Below are 21,732 nucleotides of genomic sequence, written 5' to 3' on the forward strand. Positions count from 1 at the left end.
AATCTTGAATTTGGTATTTCAAAAAATATTTTGGCAAATTTATCAATACATATAACACATGCCACCATAATTCTTATAAATCATCATTTGAAAGAAATTAAAGAAATTGTAAACGAATTCGGGTAAAAAAGAAACATTTTGCTATTTGATTTATCATGTAATTTGGCAGTAATACCCAGAATATACACAACTTAGAGTCCTGTAACAGCTTTACGAGTACCAATAATATCTTTGCATCTGCCCACCGCGACCTTTGCCCCCATTTTGCTCCCGAAAGTTTTTTGTTTTTTATTTTTTTTCCTTTCCCCGCTCTCTTAATGGCCCGCTTACCCCTCCTTGGTAATGCAACTGGCGGTAATTCGGAAAACCTTAATTATGTAAATACAAAAACGCTCTCGACACTCCACAAAAAATTATTTCAATGGTGTTCCCCAAGTAAATCTGACCGATAACCGAAGATGCACTTTTTTTTGCCAGCCATTACTACTTTTTTACACATCGCTTTTAGTACTTACCCCAGGTACCGAATAGGATATCCCAGCTGACTTGCTAGTCCTTCTTCTCTACATATTATTGATCGATTACTCTCCATCAATTTGTTGACCAATTGTTTTGATCTCAAGATTAAGAGATCAAAGCATTTCAATGACTTGACTTCACTTTTGAACATAATCTGGCTAAATAAATGTCAAATCCAAAACATATTGGCGAATTTTTGAAGAGCAAAGCGGCACAGCTCTTGAATCTGTATGCTGCCAAAAGAAGATTGACTTCTACTCATGAATCATTCACATCAAGCCAATTAAATTTGAGGGCTGGATATCAAATATCGACACCGCCAGTCGGCTTGGATGTTTCAGGTCTACTGAAAAAAAGGTTGATGTTTCCTCTTTCGGTTAGGGATTCGATTGATCATTTCAAAAAAAGGCATCAATTAGATTTGATTCAAGATGCCCTACTTTCAACTTTGCCATTTTATCCAAATGCAACACAGACACACTTGGGGGAAGTGGTACGGACAGTTGTAGATGAAAAGACTGGATGCTACATTAATGAGTTTCACGTCGTGCCTCAGATGGAGATCCCAGAATCAGGGCGTAAGCATGTCGTCTTTATTCACGGTTACGGCGCGGGACTAGGCTTCTTTATTAAAAATATCGAAGAAATCACCAAACGAAAACCAAATTGGGATATTCATGCTATAGACTTACCTGGTTATGGTTGTTCTTCTAGGCCGGACTTTCCGTATCAGGTGGACTTCTCTAATTACAAGAAAATTGAGAATTGGTTTGCTGAGAAATTGGAAAGGTGGTTTGATGTGAGAGGATTGAACCAGTTAGATACAGTTGTAATTGCTCATTCGATGGGTGCATATATATCATGCGTTGTTAATATAAGACGTCCGGATTTGTTCAACAAGCTGCTTTTGGTTTCACCAGCGGGAATATATCATTCAGCAAAGGACACAGTTGTTTCGACTGCTCCTGACTGGTTTCAAAAATTGTGGAACCAAAACATTTCTCCATTTTCATTGGTCAGGCTTGCAGGACCACTTGGTTCAAAACTTGTGAGTGGATGGAGTAATAGGAGGTTTTCGAAGGATAATTCATTGTTGGGACCCCAGGAACAAAAATTGATGCATCAATACACTTACGCAATATTTAATGCAAAGGGCTCTGGGGAGTACATGCTTAATTATTTTTTGGCGCCTGGCGGTGTACCAAGGCATCCGATGCTACAAAGAATCAGAAAACTAAGATGTGATACCGTTTGGATGTATGGAAGCCACGATTGGATGGATAAAGCAGGCGGATTCAAAGCTTGTCAAAAGCTAAAAACCCTTCATCACCTAAACGGGGAGTCTCTCTCTGCTACATGTCATGTTATTGAGCATTCAGGACATCACATTTATTTGGATAATTTTAAAGAATTTAATAACTTGGTCATACAGGAGTTAGAGGCATTTGAGAAAAGCGCACTCCAACTTTCCAGCCTAAGACAGAATGCTATTTCTTAAAGGGAGAGCATCACATATAGTTGGTACTTTAATTTAAATAGTAGTAAAACCCATTCATATTAGGCGGATAGATAAATCATATATATGCATGGACATATTCTTTTCCCTTAATATTCAAGATTCTTCATAGCGATCCTTACACAACACAGATGGTAACAAAACCTTTTTTTTTTTTTTTTTGTGAACAAGGAATTAACATATGCGGGTGATAGAAAAAAAAGAGAACGATAGACAAGGCAGATAAGTAAACAGAAAGTGCCGAAGCAAGCATTCGCATTCACATTTACGTCCAAATAATTGAAGTTAAATGAAGAAACACTTAAAAAGTAAAGCAGAGAAAAAAGAAAAAGATCAAAACATTCGACGATAACCTTACTCGTTCTCTGCGTACAAAGCATTAATACGGTCTTTCACAGAAGCGACAATCTTTCTTCTTTGTAATTTCTGCGCACTTGAAACGAAACCATTTTCTGGGGTCCATTCATCATCAACAATGACAACACCAAGAATCAACTCAATACGAGTCAATCCACCCTTTCTACCAGTTGCCAAAAGAGACTTGGTAACAGCTCTGCAAATATCTTTGTTCACAACGAAGTCAGCGAGTTGGACTTCCGCGGTACTCTTTGCAAGACCAAGGGAAACAACCAACTGTTTGAATGATTTCTCCTCTGGAACAACAATAGCAATAGGCTTGACTTTAGTGTCATCAGCATAACAGCAGATGTTTCCGATTAACGAGTTGGATCTGTAGATGGATTCTAATTTCTCAAGTGCAATGTACTCTCCGTTCAACGTCTTAATCAAATTCTTCTTTCTGTCGATCAACTTCAATGCTCCATTGGACATCCACTGACCTATATCACCAGTAGAGAACCAACCTTTGTCATAATTAAAAGCGTGCTTAGTTTCGGTTTCATTTTGGTAGTACTCTTTCATGACACAGGCACCTCTGATCAAAACCTCACCTTGATTGTTTTTGGCAAAGTAACCAGCTTCTGGAACATCAATCAACTTCACCGTCACGGATCCAACAAGAAGTCCAGGAACATCAAACTCAAAGTGTGATGGATCTGTCACACACGTGTTGGCACATGTTTCAGTCAACCCATATCCAATCAGCATTGGCGCAATGGTATATGAAATGAATCTCTGTGTTGAGCCGGATATTGGTGATCCACCATTCAAAGTCCATCTTAAGCTTCCTCCTGTGGCATCCTTGATCTTCTTGAATATGATACTGTCTAGAATGGAAGGAACAATTGGGATCGAGTACTTCTTGCAGGCGGCCTTAGTGTTGTAGGCAGCCCAGAACATTTTCTGCTTAAATGATGGCATGGCTTTAACCTGATGCAAGATACCTTTCTTCACAGTTTCCCAGACAGCAGCAACCCCAACCATAATTGTAGGCTTGAACGTTTTCATGTCACCTCCACAATTTCTACAGGAGTTGTCGGTAAGAGTCTTCACGCTTGCATATCCAACAATACTACCCCAATAATAGCTCAGCAATTCAAAAACGAGCTCAAATATATGTGCCAACGGCAAAAAACTGATCACCCTGTCACCGTATCCAATAAATCCACGGCGAATGGTGGTTGACACACCGGCAAGACCGGCCACAATGTTTGCATTGGATAAAACCACACCCTTTGGATCTCCAGTAGAACCCGAAGTGTACATTATACAAGCCAAATCATCAGGTTTTGATGTGTATGGCTCAATATCTGGATTCTGCTTTCCCATCTCCAAAACTTCGTCCAACATAATAATCTTAATATCGGGCCTAACCGCAAGAATGGCATCGGCACCGGCCTTTGCATCTTTGTAAAGTCGACCACCTCCACGCTTATCTGTCTCCACAATGGCATCAGAACATATAATGTATCGAACATCTGGGGAGTTCTGAAGAGGACCAACCAACTTTTTTAATAAATTATTGTCAGTGAAAATTGCAACACAATGGGTCTGCTGTATAGAATGAGTCAATCCCTTTATTCCCAAAGAATCATAAGCGGTAACAACCGGAATACCCTGTGTAATAGAAGCAAAGAACATTCTTATCCACTTGTGTGAGGTAGAGGCAAAGTTCAATATACGATCCTTATTTCCCGGTGTAATACCAAGTTTAACTAGACCACGACCCAAAGTCAGAACAATATCCTGCAATTCTCCGTATGTGATATACTTGTAATCCGAAAGCTCGTAATACATCCACTCTTTTTCAACCTCGGTAACATTTCCGTCAATCAGCTTTTTGACCAATTTCTTCTCGTAGTGGATATCAATAAGATCACGCCAACCCTGGCACTTTACATCTTTGCCATTCACTTCGACACACTCTTGTAAAAATTCAAATAGAGTGTTGCATTTCCATCCAATTGGGCGAGAGACAGCACCATCTTTCACGAGATAAGAACGATATGGTGCCGTTTCACCCGGATGTGCTTTTCCAACTGGGACGTTAACCTGAAAAGTCATACTGTTTGTTTTTCAATTGTGAACTCAAAAAAAATGTTTGCAGAAAAGAAAGGAAATTAAACTTCTATTAATGCTTTATCGGCAGCCCAAGTCAAGAGTATCCTAATAGCCAAGATATTGAAATAAATTTTACAAAGACAGAGGCGATATGAATGGTATGATCAAATATGCAATAATTGAGCAATAATTCCAAGGAAAAGAGTATGAATAGACTAGCAAAAAAAGATTCCGGTTAATACGGAAGGCTAGTAGACTATTTCTAGGGGTGGCTGGAAATACTTTATCTACTTATATAATTCGAGATTAGGGTGAAAGAACAACTTAAAGAAAACTAAACAAAGCGGAACCAAAAAAAAAAAAATTTTCCTGTACTTCCATATTGTGTTGATCTTACTATTATGCACAGGGCACCACCTACTTTAGTTAACTGTAATCATTTTCATTCCACATTGTAATTTTCCTTCCGTCCCTTCTTCCTATCCGAAAAACCGTTGCCACCCTAATCGGTGCGTCATTCCGCCTCCACTTTTATCGTATTTATCTAAAGGCCGTGACAGCCGAACAGGATTCTATTCTTATCTTTCAGATCCCCACGAATCCAAATTAAACTTTTGAACGACTTTTAAAAGTAACCTCTACAGCTTCTTGATGTAAAACTACAAATACGAAAACCCCGACCGATACCCCAAATCCCATCTTTTGCCTTGCAAAATCCCTGCTTGGAAGATTTTTCTTTTATCTTGCATGGACAGCTCCCAACACTTAGTTTATGGGCAGCAAAAAATCAGAACTGACTCCCCCGCATCCTAAAGGAAGGCAAATGTGTTGACATATTACCTCGTATATGCAAACAGATAAGTCAACAGTAGCATGTCGGAATCATAGCAAGACCAACAATTGCGGGAATAAGCTAGAAATTCTGCTAGGGTCCGAACTGAATGTGGGGAAAATACTACATATTTGCTCCCCCTCAATGGAACAGAACACGACAGGCAAATCATTAAGTACAGATATCACGTTGGTGCTCGGCATATATCTCGGTACTTCAATTTGTAAGCCTGCTCATGCAAAAAGGGCCTCAATTTCCAGATGGGTATCAATTAATATACCTGGTACCCTGTCTTTACCTTAATTTATTCCAAATTTATTACATATTCTAGAGACCAGATTGTTGGGTAGGACATTACCAATCTAGCGAACCGCAGCTTCGCGGCTGTAGCTCTATAGGCTCGAAAAGAAAAAAATCCCAACAAAAAAAAGCATAATAAGGGAGGACGGGGGAAAAAAAAAACATTCAGATTTGCATTCAGCATCAATGCCCATTGCCAACGCCCAGTAATCAATGCTCAATGCGCAATACCCAATTCTGGGATTGTTTGTTAACCTAACAGGGTCTAGCCTGCTAAAACAACTTTATCAACTTTATTCAGCTAGAACGCACGAGAAAAAAAAAACGTTGAGATACGAGTGTGCTGGCATAAACGAATGTTTGCTGACATTATATTATGAAGTAGATCTCTATTAGTAAATAGATCGTCATTAGCCAGATCTCATGTACTGCTGACCCTTAGCTGCATGAACAATAGGCTCACCCTCTCAACCACCCTTGTTTGGGTATTTCTCATCACTATTCGTTCATATTACATATTTCTTAGACTACGTTTCTAACCTTTATTCCTCTTAATATTTCAGCCTTTTTCTTTACACGTTGCAAAGAAGCTCTTCAATATGTTAAAGCCAAGTAAAAAAAAAAAAAAAAAGGATATCTAAACAAAAAAGCGAAACTGACAATACGAACATGATTCCATTCCAGTGGCTAGTGTCATACCTAAAAAGCAGATTCAAACAAGCTGCTGGTCAGCAACACTCCTAACTCCCCCAAGGTGCTTTGTCGATGCCCAAACTCTTATTGTTGCATCGCTCAGATCATTCCGGTTCACATCGACAATAGTTAAACTGGTATTGTATGGAACCTTGATGTCTTCATATTTTAGCCCCGGAGTCAGTTTATAATGCTTTTCGGCAACTAGATATCTAAAGAAGTTTGTGATGACTCCACCATGTGCACACATCAACACATTTTTGTAATCCTTCTCTTTGGACTCCTCCAGTAGGTTGTTCCATTCCTTGCTGAGACGACTTATTAACTCCTCTTTTGTCTCACCCCTGTCTCTGAAAGAAGCACCATATTTCTTCCTTGCATCATCGATATACATTCCCTCAACATCTCCCATATATCTTTCCCTAAAGTTCTTGGTTTTCTTCAAGTTTGCATCCTCGAGCTTTTTACCCAGAACGTTGCCAAGCGTTTGCAAACATCTCGTCAAGTCAGAAGTGATCACGAAGTCGAAATTGTAGCCCCTCAGCTCTTTTCCTAATAATGCAGCCTGCTTTTTTCCGGTTTCGTTAAGAGGAATATCATGATGCCCTTGCATTCTTCTTGTAATGTTCCACTCCGTTTGTCCATGCCTCACCACAAAAATCCGTATAATGTCATCCCTTGTATTTATCCATTCGGTATCTGCTGTCATATTTTATCCCCGCTGATGCTTTAAAATTAATCAAGAACAACGATGCTGGATTTTCTGTATGATGAATAAAGAAATGTAGATATCCTGGAAATGCTTTTTTCTGCTAAAAACTCAGTTCGGATCTTGGTGGAAGCGATCACTCTGTATGCGGTATCTGAAATTTACCTCGATTAGGCCGGATCGCATTAAACCGCAATATGGACCGTTCGGATTTTCCGTACTGAATCATACAGAAACAATACTGGTGACATCGATCGACGTTTAGCGTCCAGCAGTTTGCTTTTCATTTCCTCTCCTCACTTTTTTTTCTCCTTTTAATTCTCAGGAGCTTGTCACTAAGATATTTTTCACCACAGTTAGTGATGCTACTTGGCTACGAACGATCCAACAAAAGAGCAAACGTTATAATTTATTTAAATAGACGTCATCATTCAAAAATTTGACGTCAGTTTGATTACAGAGATGTTTGCATTAAAGCAAGGAAAAACGTTCGTGAACAAGCAGTTGGTGTTACATAATCGTGGGTTTTCTTCTACACCAGTTGCGGGTTCCATTTTAGACTATTTAAAGTTTTACAAAAAGAAGAAACCAGAACTACCCAAGGAAAGGGCGACAGAAGATGTCATTGAGGATGTTGAACAGCACAAAGAGATTGAGGACATTCATAAGGTGAAAATTATTGGAAGAAGGGATCCAAGGCAATTTGACAAGAAACTAATACTCAAGAATTTAAACGGCTTTACCGGTGACTCATGGATACCAAAAAAGTCATTATACACAATAACAATTGAGAAAGAGGCTGAGACCACAAAAGAAGAAGTGGGGAAGTTGTATCCAAGTGTCGTTTCAAAGCTTTTGGGAGAGATACAGTCTCAAACACTAAAGGAAGGAGATGCACATACAGAGCTCAATAATTTGGCTCAGAGGTTTAACATACTGAAGCAAGTACAGCGGACGTTTGGTATCTACATTTCTGATTTGCAGTTGACGGCACTCAGCAACTTCGACCTGATCCAGAAGTACTTATTGGAGGAGTTGAATCCACAAAAGATTCCAGTGGATGAGATTGTTCCAGATAGAATCAATTGGAACCCTGTAGAATTTGAGGGTACCAATATTAGTATTGGCAAGTATGTCTTTGAGAGTCAAAAGAGCAGGAAGTTGAAGAAGCTTTTGCGGAAGGCTAATAAACTTGAGCGTAATAGTCTTGAGGATGCCCAGCAGAATAATGATACACAGACCACCACTGCCTAGGTTAGAGCTATTCGAAATACCACATCCTGTATATAGACACAAATACGTATTGCACGAAAGCTATCGACATACATATAAGTTATGCTATAGCTTGTATATGGCAATATTCACGAATATAGCTTTATAATTCCACACTTTTTGCATTCTTTGAGGAATCGAATAGGACACCAGTATAAAGACAGCGTACGATGAAACTGTAAAGCTATTATTCAAATTGCTGGTGCCGGGACAAGAGTAGCCATACATTCACACATACGATACTAGATAGTTGTTGCTGGATGATTGTTCTCGGATAATTAAAATATGACTATTACATTTTCAGATCTGTTTTTGAAAAAGATTGCCCCACAACCCAGTCCACCACCATTGATCCAACAAACTACATGTGATACCTTGCCTGGACAAGCAAAGATCATGCTTAGAATGAAAATATTGAATACATGTATAGCGAAAAAGGATGTAGCCGAAGAAATACAGTTTTTCCTTCCGAGTGTCAAATCCTTCGATTGTCCCGAGGAAGAAATAAATTTGCGCGTACTGGCAACCAATCATATTTGGGAAACCAATCCTCCAGCAATGTGAAGTGGCCTTTCCAAGTTATTCTTCCAAAAAAGTCTTATTCCTGTTTGGTTGAATGACCGGTGAAAATTCAGTTTCGTGATGTGGCCTTAGACTGCGAAAAATCGCACAGCACATGCTGTTCTCAGCTGAGCATGGCACTTACAGCTCTGACTGAGTGAGTATTACTTAATTGAGTCGTTGCCGAGGCAGTTGAAAAAGAAGAGGAATCAGAAAAAAAAAGATTAAAAAAAAATTTAGAAAAACGCTCGCTACTGTAATTCAATGGTCTGATGTACCGTGTTATTTTTAATTTTAAATTTACCCTGTAGTACCTCGGGGATAATATCTTAAAATCTAAAGCCGTTCAAGTTTTAAGGGTTGATCTAAGCCTCAAGATATGGCTGAATCTCGCAGATGACATCATTATTAGTTGTATGTGCGCTCCCAACCTTTTTTTATTTGCCTTAAAGCACTTCCTCTACTCCCCCAACTCCCCCTATTTTTTTTTTTTTCAAGCCGATTAACGGATCCTTGTATCTCCAAATCTTTTTTTTGTCTCTTAAGCACGGCCGAGCTTTTCTCAACTTTTCATGTTATAGGCTTTCTTAGTGTTACGCCTAAAAAAACATAAAACTTGATAAATATTTAGTGGGCAACCTCTTATATTGCTTGGCTTTCTTAGGGGAAAAAGGAATTTAGTCGGTGATTTGAGCTTTTTGTCAGTTTTTAGCTGTTGATTGACTTGCGAGAGAGCGCATTTGAGGTTAAGGATTCATTACGAATTAATCGCCCTTCTTTTTCTATTTAATTTTTTTTTTGAATCAGACACGTACCAATAATTATTCAGGAATTCAGGGGCAGAGATAACAATGACTGTTCTACGTGCTGGACACAGAAAAAGGACATCTAAGGCATGTGACTACTGCAGATCAAAGAAAATCAAATGCGACGGTCGACCCCAGTGTGCCGTCTGTGTTAAACATCACCTTAAATGCACGTACAACTATGTGGCCAAGCGGAGATCGGGATCAAAGAAGAAGAATTCAAACCAGGTGAAGGTGGAGTCGGCAAATTTCTCGGGTATTGTTTCGATGAGCAGTCCTAACTCGAGCATAAATTCCTCTGAAAGCAAATGGGATAACAGTGTTGGACTTCAACCGAACATACCGGTAGAAAATCATGTTCCCGCGGCCTCTTTGGCCCTCGATAAGAAGATTGAAAGCAGACTCGACCAGCTGGAGTCTATGATCAGCCTCTTGGTTTCCAAAGTGGCCCCTGAAGCTCAACATGATGGTCAATCACCTTCAGCAGTCCAGCAAGACCCTCCTAGACTTACGTTGAATCGTCGTATATCTTCACAGCCAAGTTTACCTTCCATCATGCTTGCCAGCCAGTCAAGTGCTTATTCTTCTCTTTCGCCGTCCCAATTATTCCCCAAAAACAACCAGATACTGTACAACAATACCTCACTCAACGGGCCATCAAAGCCTACATTTAATTTGTTCGGATCCGGCACTCCAATCGCATCTTCCGCTTCCATGCCACTGATAATGAATCCCGCTTCACCATTTAGACCCTCCGGGACAAGGCCATCTTTGACGCAGCCGGTTTCTTCCGCTTCCCCCTTATCTGGAAACAGTGATTCATCCAAGAGTCCCGCACTGTCGCTGTCAATGAATCCGGTGGCCAACAATAATCCGAAGGTGAAGCCTGGCGATTACTGCGAAATGTACTTTGGAAATCACACCTCTATCTCGTTGTTCTCTTGCCGGGGCTTGAAATGGATAGATAGCAAGGTGAAAAACAAGAATGTGACTGCTCCACTCAGAGAGTTTCTTTGCACATTTGTTCGGCTCGAGCACCGTCATCTATCTGTCTGGGTCGATCCTATAGAGAAAAACCAGCTTGTTCCATTCCCCCCTCGCGAGGTCATAGGCATATTATTGGAAGAGCTAAAGACGCCCAACGTTTTATCCAGATTGATCGATTACCCATCTCTTTCAAGGTTACTGAAGATGTATTGCGATCATCGTGATGGATTGACGCCTGAGCCAAGATACACATACTCTGAGTTGCTCTTGATGAACTGCTCGCTCCTAGTTGCCGCCGCACTTTTAGAGGAGAAAAGACAGGTGTACGGATCTTCCGGCCAGAACCCGACCTGGGAAGATTTGGAAAAGATGAAGTTCGAGCTTCTCAATAATTCCTTATTCTACTACCATCGTGTGTCCGTCGTGTTTGATGGTTTAACCGGTATCAGAGGAATCATGCTACTTTCGCTATATGCTGACCTCGTCTCTCTTTCCCAGGGTGCTTATCTTATTGCTTCTACAGCTATCAGGCAAGCCCAGGACATGGGTCTTCATCAGGGCTCTACGTACGTTGGAATTTCGGAAAAGGAGAAGAGGAAAAGAAGCTTTATTTGGTGGGTGTGCTATGATGCCGACCGTGGGATGTGCCTACGGTTCGGAAAACCACCTATTATAAATGATAATGACGTCTCTGCACCTCCGCCAGATGGATTAACTAGATCATGGATGAGCAAGCGGCTGTTTGGTGATGATGATTCTAGAATTAAGGAAACTCTTGAACACTTGCTTGCGGAAAAGCGGTTGAGTGAAGTAAATTTTATTGCTTTCCACTTGTACTCTGTTCTTACATCTCGCACGTACAACCAACTATTTGCTGCAAACGCGTTTACTAACAAGAGCCCCTCACAGATATACGAAAGTGCAAAGTTGCTACTCGAGGATCTAGAGGAGTGGAGGTTGCTAATACCAGATCTTTTGAGGCCAACCGTGAAGTTGAACCCGAGATTCACGGACTATATCAAAAAGGAGAAGAAGGAAAGAACCGGTCTTTCCATTTATTACATCTACGTATTTGTGTCCCTTTATTACCGCTACTATCATATTAAGGCAATTATCAACAAGGCCATTGTGAAAATCAAGTACACACATTTGACGAGAGAGATCTCAGGCCCACTTGCTGAGAAAATGAATGAGGCTGGGAAGGCCTGTGTGGAGGCATCGATGATCATATTGAACATGAGCACCATGCTGAAGGACTCGGAGTTTGGGAAGTTCTGTATGTATCATCCATTTAGTGCATTCATAACTTTATCGGCAAGCGTAATGCAGAACCCGAAAGCACCAAACACCAAGGAGCAGGTGAACGTGTTAATAAAGTCAGCCAAGAACTTCTTTTCAAACTTCCAAAGGAAAACCGCCGTTGATAAAGGCTGGGTTGCGGATGAGATTGCACGTCGGATGCTTTATATCGTCGTTAACGTTGTGGAAGAGAGCAATCCTTCTTTAAAGTTTGATTGCGGTGATTTGTTTGAAGAAATCACGAGTTCATCGAAAATGTCTGGAACGGCACAAAAGCCAAACACAAATTGCTCTGTTGATGATGGTGGTCCGAGAAAGAAGGCAAAGAAACCGTTTTCTGGAAATCAGAACTTCTACAACGTCCCGGTTGCTTCACTAATAGCACCGCCTGCTTTAAGTTACAGGGCTCCGGATGGAACTGTTCGTCCCTCATTACAGCACCAACCGCTAATGAACGGATCTGACGGTAAGCAGCAGGATATCATCAAAGCAAATCAAACTGCCGATCCTCATAATCCTTCAGCACCATTTGAGGGAGGAACCTTCTCGTTTGATTCGTTGGCAGAGACACAGGAAGATCCATCATTGAATGGAATTGCATCTAATGATGCTGGAAACCTGGATAGTCTTTTGAAGCTGTTCTCGAAGAACGAAACTACACCTACAAACGATAGTGATATTCCCACATCAGATACGCTGCCTTCAGATGGTGAGTCACTTTTCCAAAATATCTTTAATATCCCAAGCCTTCAGGTGGATCTTGCTAGTACAAATCACTTTATGGGGAGTCCATCGGATATGTTATAAATATTTTCTCTTATAAATCTATATTATTTACCTCTATACTTTGGGGTATTGTTGGTCGTTCTGTTTTCTTAAAAGATTTTCATTTTGAAGTATTTCATTATTCATTTCTTGTTGTGTTTGATTTCTGTTACCTACGCTTCAATTTAATTTTCAATTATTTTTCTTTTTTATCCTTTCTCTTTACTCTCACATATCTTTACAGATCAGGAAAAGTTTTCATTCTGTATATACAGACTCCAATACCAAGTTTTCAAAATTATATATATATTTTTTTTTCGTGGTCCGTGTGTTCGATCAATAACAGGCCGGCGAACAATAGCAGGACTGCGAAATTTCCAGGTTTTGGAAGAGCATCGCAAAATCTTTCAAAATCTTTGAATCTTAGTTGTTGTTTTTTTCAGCCGCATAAAATTTCCTTTATTCCTAAGTCTCCAGGCCGAACGATAGATAGATGAGCTGAAGTATTAGCACAAAATTTTATTGTAAGACAAGAAAAGTTAATTGTAAGCCCAGATAGCTTTAGATCCTTGTCTATATATCTGAAATGTGCATTTCAGGCCAATATCCGAAATATAGTGGATTGGAGGGTACCTAAGTATTTTCCACACTTGAATACTCGTACCTTACGGGAACATGGGAACCTGCTGTGGCGCGAACATTTCTTACTAAAAATTATTGTGGGGTTTCATGTGTGACCCCCAATTAAGTAGGGATTTTAGCACACGCATGATTCAGTCACACCAAAAAAATTGGAAAAGCAAGATAAATTGTCGACATTTAAATAGAAGATAAACCTGAAAAAAATGAAATAAACTGTTGAATGATTCAGTTGCACTTGGATATATACTGACAATGTGCTATCCCCCTTCACTAAAATTTAGTCCAAAACACTCTGGTAACAGAACCAATATGAATATCTTGGATCTTCCCGAGGTGATTATTAGGCTTGTCACTAAAAGCCTGTACTCTGCAGATGATCGACTTTCGTTAGCTTTAACTTGTAAGTCGTTTTATTATCTGGTTATGCCAGCAATATATTCCAACATATTAGTTGCTGATTATAAAGTTCACCAGGTGTTCATTCCTAGCTTTGAAGAGACACCTTACACAATTTGCAGATTGGAGCATTTATCCCTATTTGTGAGAAGTCTTAGCAAAAGCCATAATGTTGCAAAGTATATAAGAAGAATATATGTCGATTGTAACTTCGACTTTTGCCGGATGGATGACATGCAGGAATTGATCAAGCTCCTCTTGGATTGGAAGGAAACACACGCAAATTATCCTTTGGAATACCTAAAGTCGATCAATTTCCTTAAGCATGATTTCGGGGTTATCGAACTAATAAAGACGTTCAGCTCATCTTATGCCACTGACCCTTGCATGCTCTATGAAAATGATGATTTCGATTCCTACTATGAGCACTTCGAAGAAACTTCCAATCAAAATCGTAAAACATTACCATCATTAGAAAGCTACCAGTTACGCAATATGGATGAAGTGCTTTTACTTTCCAGCCGTTCCAGACTTCGTCTTCAGGTAAATATTTCGCAAAATAGTCTATCTAATAGGAAAATTTCATTTCAAAGGTTATCTCGGCACATTTCGAGGCAAAATATCACATCCTTGGAATTCGTGAACCAATCCTCATTAATTACTTTTTTTTCTGCGTTATCTAAAGGGACTGAAATATTGGAAGCCAAAGCAAGCCTTCTTCCAAACTTGAAACGGCTTTCCATCACAATATCGGACATTCGATATTTTTCACATTTGCCAAAGCTTATTGACTGTCCATCCCTTGAAGATGTTGAATTACGGATTTCCAAGTTTTCCGTTTTACCTGAAGACGAATTTAAAAATATTGGTGCACTTGATTTCATAAATACAGTGCTTCATTCAGATATTCATAGACTCTCATTAGTGAATCTTAACCCCAACAATTTATTTGAGAATGATTCAATTGCAAGTGAGACGGTGTTTCACGATTCAAATCTTTTATATTACATAAGTAAATATGCTGAACTCTTTAATTCTAGTGAAGCCACCGCTAACATTGAATACTGGCTCTTTTCCATGAACAACTTTTTCCACGTCCCTCAGCTATACACGCCTGGAGCAGATGATGCATACGAAAATCCTTTCCGCGTCACAAATGAATATATCACTGATAAGGTCGTCTTTTTCAAGAAAATGCTTAATTTCCCGAATGTCAAAACGCTAATCATCCCAGATTATTTATTCAACTGGAAGCTTTTTCTTACATTTGATGATGATGTAAGAGAAAATCAAAATATTGGTAATATGCACAAAATATTTGACAAATGTCGATGCACAAAATGTCAGAAAGCACGGATTGATGTGCCTCCTGGAAATGAAGGCAACAACCTATTGCATACATACTACAAAGTTGCTTCTCGAGATTTGTTCCAAAGAATGCCTAAACTTCAAAGTACCTTTGGTATGAATTTCTTTGATATTCCATTTCGAGAAGACAGCACTTACACTTCGTGTACGTGTACAAGGACCTTAATCCATAAGTCAAAGTTATTTTTGCTTCATAACATAAAGCAAGATATCATTGCACTTATCAAGAAGCAGCCAAAATTGGAGACATTATGCCTTGGGGGATATCTATTCTTTATCCGTAGGCTTTATAATTGTGTTCGTGTGTTTGAACCATACGAAAAATGGTCATTTGTGTTTTAATACAGATGAAATTTATGCTAACAATAGCTTGACTTCCTTCGCTCTATTAATACCACTTTTTCAAGTAATCCATCTTTGCAAGCAGTTAAGATCGGATCATCATAACCTCGAGGTCTATTCTTGGTAGTTTTCCTAAAGAAATCAAATTGTAATCATGTGATGGAATGCACAAAGACTTAAGTCTCTTGTGTCGACATTTCGGCAAATTCTTGTCTAGTATTTTTAACAAAAGTCTTACCTTAATGGTGTGATATCCTTTAATAATGATTAACATTGTAATATGTTTATTCCTGATTTATAATAAACCGAGAATAATCAACATTCGAAATCTGATAAATTTACGCCAGTATATCCTATACAGTAAGTATTTGTAATTTTTATCCACAAAACCTTCTCTTTCATTCTGAACCGCCACAACGACGACGTCTACTAATGAATTAACCACCACTTTTATCCTCACTCTAATTCATTTCCAAATCTCTTTACTATTTACACAGATTCTCATAAACTATATATTTGACATTTTTGGATCTGTTTTAAGTCAAATTTGAAATTTTACCTGAAATTCTTCTCCACTAAGTTTTGTCAGGTAGCCAAAAAGTTTCAGTTATAGTATTAATACTGCTGCCGCCGCTTTAGCCAATCAATAAATGATTATCAAATGATTATCTGAGCATATTGCAGCAACCGAACTGTGATGTTTCTTATAATCTATCAACGCTAAACTCTGTTTATTTTTATAGAGCTATAAGGAAAGATATTATACTAATTTGAATTGGTGTTTCATTTCTCGTTATGACGTGTATTCGAAGCTCACTACGGTCGTCCCTTTTTATTTTTTATCTTCGTATTATTTATTTTTTCGGCTAATTGCTGGAATTTAAAATGTTTATCACTTCCTCGATACGGAAAAAAGCACACAATCAAGAGAAAAAGTAGAGAAAAAAATAAAATCAAAAAAAAAAAGTTGGAACTTCGTCAAATCAAATAAATGACTGGTCAAATCAACGGATCTGTTTTGGAGCTGAGCTTTTTTCTGACCACAAGTAAAATTGTACTTACTCTTTCTTTACATCAACTCCAAACACTAAATATCGAAGCTTGGCTCAACACCATCAATTTTCTTTCAGTAGCATACTTGAAGTTCTTGATGAACGAGCCTGAAACATTTAATATACCCGGTGGATTCCCCGGTGGAAGTCAGTTTGATAACACACAACCGAGGCAGCAGCTACTATTCGACAGAGATTCTGTTTCAACATTAAGTACACCAAAGAAATCAAAGGGAAAACAGGAAAAAATTGTAACACCCTCATCATCTTCGTTCAAATTTACAAACACTAATGGTCGCCCACTTTATCCTTCATTTGCAACCTCCTCACCTGGATCACCATCCGAGAGACACACACCTAAGATAGATGACACTTTGACGGATGGTATATGTGAGACAAGCTATTGTAACAAGGAGAATCAATCATTTGTGGATGAAATGGAGCATTTGCAGAAAAAGCTTTTCTCATCTAAGCTGAGCACCAATGTGATGAATGAATTCAGCCATCGCTATCAAAAACTTCGAGACGAGAACATTGCAAACATAGAGCGTTTGAATAATACTACAAGTAACGACGAGTTGAAGAGGAGGTCATCTACACGGTATTCGAGAGCTCACAAGTCCAGATTCAACAAAATGGAATCAATAAGCTCTCATTATGCTGCAATCAGAGCTAAGCGTGATAAACAGGAAGCACTAAGCAGATCAGATGCTATTCCGAGGCTGAAGCGACAAACAAATGCAACTGCCGTGAGGTCTAGGCCACATAGAGCAGTTTTGGAAATGCCCAATGACAATATGGAGAATCTCAACAGAACACCAGGTCAAAAGCATAATGCAATGCAAAAAGTTGGCAGTGCTTCCAAGCGACAGAAGACGCCTACTGGAGACTTCAAAGAAGTTATAGATACTCCCACAAGGAATAAACAAGAAAGGGAGAAGATCCAGAATACCCATTTAGGCAGATTGAAGAAAAATGAGGCTTATAAGACTACATGCAAGCAGAGCGATTCTGTAGCTGGGTACAAACCACCTCAAAGAAATTTCAAATTTCAGCCATCACTAAAAGACAGTCTTGTTCCAAAACTTTTGTTTTCAAACAAGCATGCATCTGCCAGAGCAAGAACACCAGCAAAATCTTCCTTTGAAAGAGATGTTAGCTCTTTTAGTAAAGAAGTTAAAACGAAACCAACACCGCCTTTATCAAAAAAGCATCGTATACCATCATATTTACGCCCAACAAAGGCGTCCCTGCAGCGGGCAGTGTCCAACAAAGAGTTACTTGCACAGGACTCGAAAACTAATTTGAAATTCAACACGGATAGCACACATCATTCAAACAAATCAAAAATTTCACCATCAAGAGCTTGCTCTAATTTACACTCTTTTCTTACAGAGCCTGGCTCGAATTTTTCGCGTAATACGAGCACACCGATTCCAAGATATCCAACATTGGGTTCCCATTCAACGTTCAGCCAAAATTTAAAAAACTATAAAGACCTCACGGAAAGGCCACCGCTTTTTTCACATCACCAAATACCAAAATCAAGGACTGTCTCCGGTATTCCTAGATTGGCAAAACCACGAACCTCTACCATTCACAAGAGTCCTACCTCGTCCTCGATATGCAAGAAACCTTGGCAGTATTGAACTGGACCTTGCTGTTTTGCACCTTATTATATACTATCTTTACTAGAGCATTAATGAAACTATCATGTCCTGATGGTCATAAAATTTCAAAATATATCTGTATTTTTTTGGCCTGCACTGCCGTATTTTGGACGTGCTTGTTTATGTTCATGTTCAAGTATCTATAATTTTTATATTTTTCCCGTTTTATGATTTTTCCAGATTCTAAGAATAAGCAGTCAAAGAAAGATCCAAAGCAGTGATATTTAAATAAACAATGGGTCAAATGCATGATGCGGAATACTCAAATTTTGATTCAGGCTCTCGCGCGGAAGTATTACAGATGGTCAATGATTCGTATTCTGCGTTAGCAGACCATCAGGATAATTGGGTTGCAAATCTTGCAAATTGCAGTTCATTATTATGGCACGCATACAATGAGGGATTGAAAGTGCCAGCAAATTGGTGTGGGTTCTATGTTGTGGATCCAAAAAACGACAAGCAACTAATTCTTGGACCATTTATGGGAAAAGTCGCCTGCCAAACAATTAAAATCGGCAATGGTGTCTGTGGAACAGCTGCTAGTACTAAGATGATTCAAAGAGTTCCTGATGTTACAAAGTTTCCGGGCCATATAGCGTGTGATGGAGATACAAAAAGCGAGATTGTGGTACCTATTATTCAAGATAATGTACTAAAGGGGGTACTTGATATGGATTGCCTTGAAAATAATGGCTTTCATCAAGAGGATATTCGCTATTTAGAAAACCTCAGTGATATCATTGCGCGTTCTTGCAAATTCTGATATGTACATATTATACGATTATAGATGTTGGAAATGGATTTCATCTTCTAAATTAAGTCCCACCTGTTGACCTTTCCGGTACTTGTGCTTAGTGTATAGCCTTCTGTAAATGATAGAAGAAAGCATTGCCAATGTTGATCCGGCAACATTTGTGATTATGTCACCTGAATCGAACGTTCTAAATGGAGAGATTGCATGCTGAATGAATTCGCTTCCTATTCCAGCAACAATGGTACAAATGATGAATACCACCAAATTCCAAGTTCTTTGGGATCGAAGTTCGACTGTCCAATAAAACAAGGTTGTTAATATGAAAAACACACCGAAATGAACAATTTTATCGTGTACAATACTGATGTTTGCAAGGCCGAGATACAATGCTATTAGTGATGTTAAAAACAAAGCTTCAAAAAGAATGCATCTGTTAGTATAGAAGTCGGTTGATCATTTGTCGAAAAAGACTTACCAATAACGAAATTTCGGCGAATTCTCATAGTGACAAGAATTAATTCGTGGATTGTCTAGAAAATATGAGATATGTTTCACATTTTTGCTTTACATAGAGGTAATAGCTATGGTGAAATTTGAAACGATACATGAGAGCGCGATACTATTAGCAGAAATTAAATTCTATTAATTGTTTAGTTCCCCGCCAAAAAAGAAGTAAGGAAATTTAGGTAGGACAAGATAGGGAGTAGAATAGACAAGAATTTAGTACCTTTTTATAGTATACTTACTTTTTTATGAATAACTTTTATTATACCATTAAAATTTACACGTAATTGAATATAGATGCTTTGGTACTTGCACTATGACGGGCATTGAAGCATCTTCGAGATTGGTTGTCCAACCCGTATGTGGTATTTGTCATAATTCTCAGCCAAGGTCTGACCATGAACTAACTGCAAGAAAATACTTCTGCTCAAGTTGTACAAGTTTTCGTCTTTTAAAACTGAGGCTCAAAATGCTGTTGGTATTTCAAAATGGCGAGGTATCTGGGAAAATGGTGAATTCAATATTGAATGAGTGCCTTGATGAAAGAGCATACTCTTATCTCCAAAGATACATTGCATCAAATGACTTGGATCAAAAGAAACTGGTACCACAGGCGGAGTCTGTTGCTAGATTGGCAAGTGTAATTCTCAAGGTGGAAAATTCTCAACGTGAACTTCTTATTAAGCAACTTGGGAGAAAGCTTTCAACGTTAAATGATACTTGTGGAAATATACAAGGCAAGCTAACAGAGATTCAAAATAGCATTGTTCGACGAAAGCGCATAGTAAAAAGAGAACAGCAATTGCTCAAGGCAAGAAAACAAAGCATTCAAGATGGAATAAATGGCTCTTTGATTGATTCCAGGAATGGACATTTACCCAAGCAGGAAATGTTGATAGAAACAGTTAGATTGAAACTGGTCTACTCTATGTTTGATGTATGGAGCGTTAGAATGTTACACGATGATATCGGGTCGTCTGTTGCAATTTTAGGGGTACCCATCGTTCGAACAAGCGAAATTTTGAATTATTCGACGAGGATTGTCAATTGTACTTTAATCAACTTACAGAGATTCATAATGTGGATATTAGAGTACATGACTATTAGCATTCCATATAATGTATCTATGTCAGAGGGTATGCCAGTCATTTTCGATTTGACTGTTCATAAGGACTTTGCTGTTTACCTAAGTAAGACCAATAAACAAGTGGCCCCTTTAAGATCAATTATCGAAGTCGGGCCGCATCAGCTAAGGCATTTTTGTGAAGCTATGGCTAGACAAATCATTATTCTTACGAGAATAATGCTAACAGTAAGTCCAGAGAGCCTGTCTGCATTTAGTTCTCTTTCGGACATATTAAAAACAGATCAGATTGTGGCCACAATCGTCAAGAAAATCATGAGTTTGGTTATGATACGGAAGCAGGCATCAGAGAAGTTACATAAAGAAAAGCAAAATGGCGAAGAAGGGCATAAGAAATCATTTTTCTTTTGGAAATCGCCAAAGAAAATTTACGGGAAAGAGGTTAAGCAGAGCTCTAAATCCAATGTACTCCCCGCCAAGAGCACAAATGAATACAGCATAAAAGAATACGCAGAAATCCTAAATGGGGAACAACTGGATTTTAGTGACATTGCATCCTTAATACCAGGCACATCATGGGAAGCTGAAAGCTCAAGTAATACTCGTACTAATGAGAAGGTGTTTGACGGGTCAATTCCAAGTGAGGAGGCTCTTGAAGATCCATCTCTATTTGCAAGTGAGCTATATGCATATTTACATTGTCAAATTCGTAAAATCGCCGATGCCAGAAGTGCTAGTAGTAAATCATTGAGTATCATGAATTCGTCAACGACTTCATCCGCATTTCAGCAAATTAATCTTTCTCTCAATTCAAACAGTCTGAAACAATCGCCAGTATTGAGGAGTCGAAACAGTTTAGCAAGCATTAACACTACTCACCATCTTAAAGGAAAGCAAAGCAGTTTAGACAAGTGGGAAGTTGTTGGGAAAGCATTATAATGTAATATCCTTATTAAATTCATCTATAAATTATTAATTGTGTACTAATGAATAATATTGTGATCTGATTGCACGTCGGAAATGATGAATTTATCTCGAATAGGTTAATCGTTCGTGTACGGATGTACACACGTTACCCGGAAATCTTATTATTTCTCGCATTATGGAGCATCCCTTATGAAGACGACGGCAATGATATAGGCCGAAATTTTTAGATAAATAAATTGAGAGGAATTTGGCAGTTGGATACCAAAAAAAAAAA

General features: G+C 38.7%; 9 protein-coding genes across 9 annotated transcripts; 7 read left to right on the forward strand and 2 right to left on the reverse strand.

Moving 5' to 3' along the window:
• Positions 1-685: 685 nt before the first annotated feature.
• On the forward strand, positions 686-2,017 carry BRETT_004267 (uncharacterized protein; the record flags this gene model as incomplete). Its single annotated transcript, XM_041282763.1, has 1 exon — positions 686-2,017. The coding sequence occupies one exon, from the start codon at positions 686-688 to the stop codon at positions 2,015-2,017; it is 1,332 nt and encodes a 443-aa protein (XP_041135539.1).
• A 372-nt stretch (positions 2,018-2,389) lies between these two features.
• BRETT_004268 (uncharacterized protein) lies at positions 2,390-4,498 on the reverse strand (the record flags this gene model as incomplete). Its single annotated transcript, XM_041282764.1, has 1 exon — positions 2,390-4,498. One exon carries the CDS (start codon positions 4,496-4,498, stop codon positions 2,390-2,392), a length of 2,109 nt encoding a protein of 702 aa, XP_041135540.1.
• A 1,841-nt stretch (positions 4,499-6,339) lies between these two features.
• Positions 6,340-7,029, reverse strand: BRETT_004269 (uncharacterized protein; the record flags this gene model as incomplete). The annotated part of the gene is made up of 1 exon (XM_041282765.1): positions 6,340-7,029. One exon carries the CDS (start codon positions 7,027-7,029, stop codon positions 6,340-6,342), a length of 690 nt encoding a protein of 229 aa, XP_041135541.1.
• Positions 7,030-7,491: 462 nt separating this feature from the next.
• Positions 7,492-8,283, forward strand: BRETT_004270 (uncharacterized protein; the record flags this gene model as incomplete). Its single annotated transcript, XM_041282766.1, has 1 exon — positions 7,492-8,283. One exon carries the CDS (start codon positions 7,492-7,494, stop codon positions 8,281-8,283), a length of 792 nt encoding a protein of 263 aa, XP_041135542.1.
• A 1,430-nt stretch (positions 8,284-9,713) lies between these two features.
• BRETT_004271 (uncharacterized protein) lies at positions 9,714-12,761 on the forward strand (the record flags this gene model as incomplete). Its single annotated transcript, XM_041282767.1, has 1 exon — positions 9,714-12,761. One exon carries the CDS (start codon positions 9,714-9,716, stop codon positions 12,759-12,761), a length of 3,048 nt encoding a protein of 1,015 aa, XP_041135543.1.
• Positions 12,762-13,670: 909 nt separating this feature from the next.
• BRETT_004272 (uncharacterized protein) lies at positions 13,671-15,467 on the forward strand (the record flags this gene model as incomplete). Its single annotated transcript, XM_041282768.1, has 1 exon — positions 13,671-15,467. The coding sequence occupies one exon, from the start codon at positions 13,671-13,673 to the stop codon at positions 15,465-15,467; it is 1,797 nt and encodes a 598-aa protein (XP_041135544.1).
• A 991-nt stretch (positions 15,468-16,458) lies between these two features.
• Positions 16,459-18,168, forward strand: BRETT_004273 (uncharacterized protein; the record flags this gene model as incomplete). Its single annotated transcript, XM_041282769.1, has 1 exon — positions 16,459-18,168. The coding sequence occupies one exon, from the start codon at positions 16,459-16,461 to the stop codon at positions 18,166-18,168; it is 1,710 nt and encodes a 569-aa protein (XP_041135545.1).
• Positions 18,169-18,424: 256 nt separating this feature from the next.
• On the forward strand, positions 18,425-18,952 carry BRETT_004274 (uncharacterized protein; the record flags this gene model as incomplete). The annotated part of the gene is made up of 1 exon (XM_041282770.1): positions 18,425-18,952. One exon carries the CDS (start codon positions 18,425-18,427, stop codon positions 18,950-18,952), a length of 528 nt encoding a protein of 175 aa, XP_041135546.1.
• Positions 18,953-19,763: 811 nt separating this feature from the next.
• BRETT_004275 (uncharacterized protein) lies at positions 19,764-21,470 on the forward strand (the record flags this gene model as incomplete). The annotated part of the gene is made up of 1 exon (XM_041282771.1): positions 19,764-21,470. One exon carries the CDS (start codon positions 19,764-19,766, stop codon positions 21,468-21,470), a length of 1,707 nt encoding a protein of 568 aa, XP_041135547.1.
• Positions 21,471-21,732: the final 262 nt, after the last annotated feature.

The sequence above is a fragment of the Brettanomyces bruxellensis genome, chromosome 5, assembly GCF_011074885.1.
Source record: "Brettanomyces bruxellensis chromosome 5, complete sequence".
Classification (NCBI taxonomy): domain Eukaryota; kingdom Fungi; phylum Ascomycota; class Pichiomycetes; order Pichiales; family Pichiaceae; genus Brettanomyces; species Brettanomyces bruxellensis.